At 53.1% G+C, this 1,870-nt stretch overlaps 1 protein-coding gene across 1 annotated transcript in view; it reads right to left on the bottom strand.

The window, feature by feature from the left end:
- LOC119350731 (cytosolic sulfotransferase 5-like) overlaps nt 1-68 on the bottom strand; it is a 2,788-nt gene extending 2,720 nt beyond the window's left edge. Inside the window, exon 1 of the mRNA XM_037618419.1 lies at nt 4-68. Within this exon, the coding sequence (XP_037474316.1) occupies nt 4-68 (65 nt within the window). The remainder of the gene's footprint in view (nt 1-3) is intronic.
- Between the last annotated feature and the right edge of the window lie 1,802 nt (nt 69-1,870).

The raw sequence follows: 1,870 nt of genomic DNA on the forward strand, positions 1-1,870 counted from the left end.
CACCGCGTCTCGAGTGGGAGCGAGGAGATCACGAGGTCGGCCATGTCGTCGTCTCCCGACGCGCCCATTGATCCCTGCGATAGCTGCATTTGGTGCCTCTCCCAGGCATTAATTGTACATCGGCCGGCGGCCTTACGTTCTTTTATGCTCCGTAGATAGCTGACCACGTGATTCCCAGCTTCAGAAAATAGTTTATTTGCACTAAGCTTTAAATTCCAGTAACGGCTCCATAGTGTTTAACGGTATGATTCCTTAATTATGCCGTCGTTATTTTACTTGAGCTTTGGCTGCCAGTTTGTACAGTTTGCGTTTGCGGAATTTCTAGAGCACGCAAAGTCACTCTTTTGTCTTTCTCTTTTTTTTTCGAAATCGGAGGCAAAAGAATTGCCTCATCGATTAATTAAGAAGAAGAGAATTGCCCAGTTAATTTACGAAAAACCGGGCTAAAACCAATACAATCAGATCATAATTGGACTACTCACCAATCATGAGACCTCATGAGTACACCTGTAACCCGCCAAACCCTCCCAACATACTACAAATGTAACTCCTGACGCTTGTACACCACAATCAAACCTGATAAGAACATCCCAACAAAAGATAGTGGACCACACCAAAACCATAATGACCACCCAACCCGTGAGGACGAGCCGATCGTGAGGATGAGCCGAGGGACCGAGAATCATCCACTAAGCAGCTGTGGGCGCCTTATATATGACGCCACTCTTCTTGCTTTTGCACCTTAGTGACTTCTCCTGCACTAAACCGGTCCGAGGGCAATCACTCGCCTTCTTGCACTTGCCCTTGAATGTCGATCCTGTCAGGAGGCAGGCAATCGCCCTTCCAGTTCCAGGACTAATAGCCTCCACATTGGCGAGCAAGTCACAAAGCTCTTTTGCAAAGAGAGCATTCGAATTATCCGTCGGCGGGGGTGGAACGGGTGCCAAAATCACATGTGAGCGCCCAGGCACCTCACTCTGCTCACATGTCACGGTTGAATCATGTCCCTCACTCGTGGCTGCTTGCGTGTCCACCATCGTTTGCTCCATTGATAGAGGCAAATCAGAGCTCGCACATACCACTTGAAGCTCGGGCATCACCTGGAGCACCGGAGGCACAACCACGGCAATGGTTCCGCCCTCAGCGGTAGACAACACAGTGGGCAAGGCAGACGAAGGTGACGAGTTCTCCACGGCTCTAGGGGAGAAACAACCATAGAGCTCCGCAACACTGTTCTCCACTGAGCCATCAACATCGACCTCACTAGGAGGACGTGGCCTAGGAGCGGATTGCAACACAGCCGGGACAAGAGAGAGCTTTCCCAGAGCAGCCTCTACTCGCTCCAGAAAGCTCCCAACACGCACCAAGAGCTCTGCCTGCGCTGCTATAGTGGACCGGAGCAGTACATCGGATGGGGTTGCCGACTCAATGTGAGCGGAAACGACCGATGACCAGGACCTGCGGTGAAGCACCTTGGAGGGGAGTTGGGATTCCATCGAACCCTCACAAGTAGCTAGAGCTGCACAATGCTCGCTGCTGAGGCAAGACCGTGGCGGCATGGCAAGGCATGCAAGTGAGCTGAATGGACGCCAAGCATTGCGACACCCACGTGCCCTGTGGCCATTCTCCAAACAGCGGGAGCACCTCAAGGGATCTCTGCAAAGAGCCGCACGATGCCCAGGAACAAGACATCTGCAACACCTACCAAAGAGCCAAGCCGGAATGGGACGAGGGGGCAATGCCGGAGTTGGTGAGGCTGGACAGCACCAACCGCGCCGAGGCAGCACCTCTTGCCATCCTTCACTCGCCTCCGTCTCGTCCATCACACAGGGCTCAGTCGTCGGAGCTGCCGGGACAGAGCTTTTGGCAG

The sequence above is a fragment of the Triticum dicoccoides genome, chromosome 1B (assembly GCF_002162155.2).
Source record: "Triticum dicoccoides isolate Atlit2015 ecotype Zavitan chromosome 1B, WEW_v2.0, whole genome shotgun sequence".
Classification (NCBI taxonomy): Eukaryota; Viridiplantae; Streptophyta; class Magnoliopsida; order Poales; family Poaceae; genus Triticum; species Triticum dicoccoides.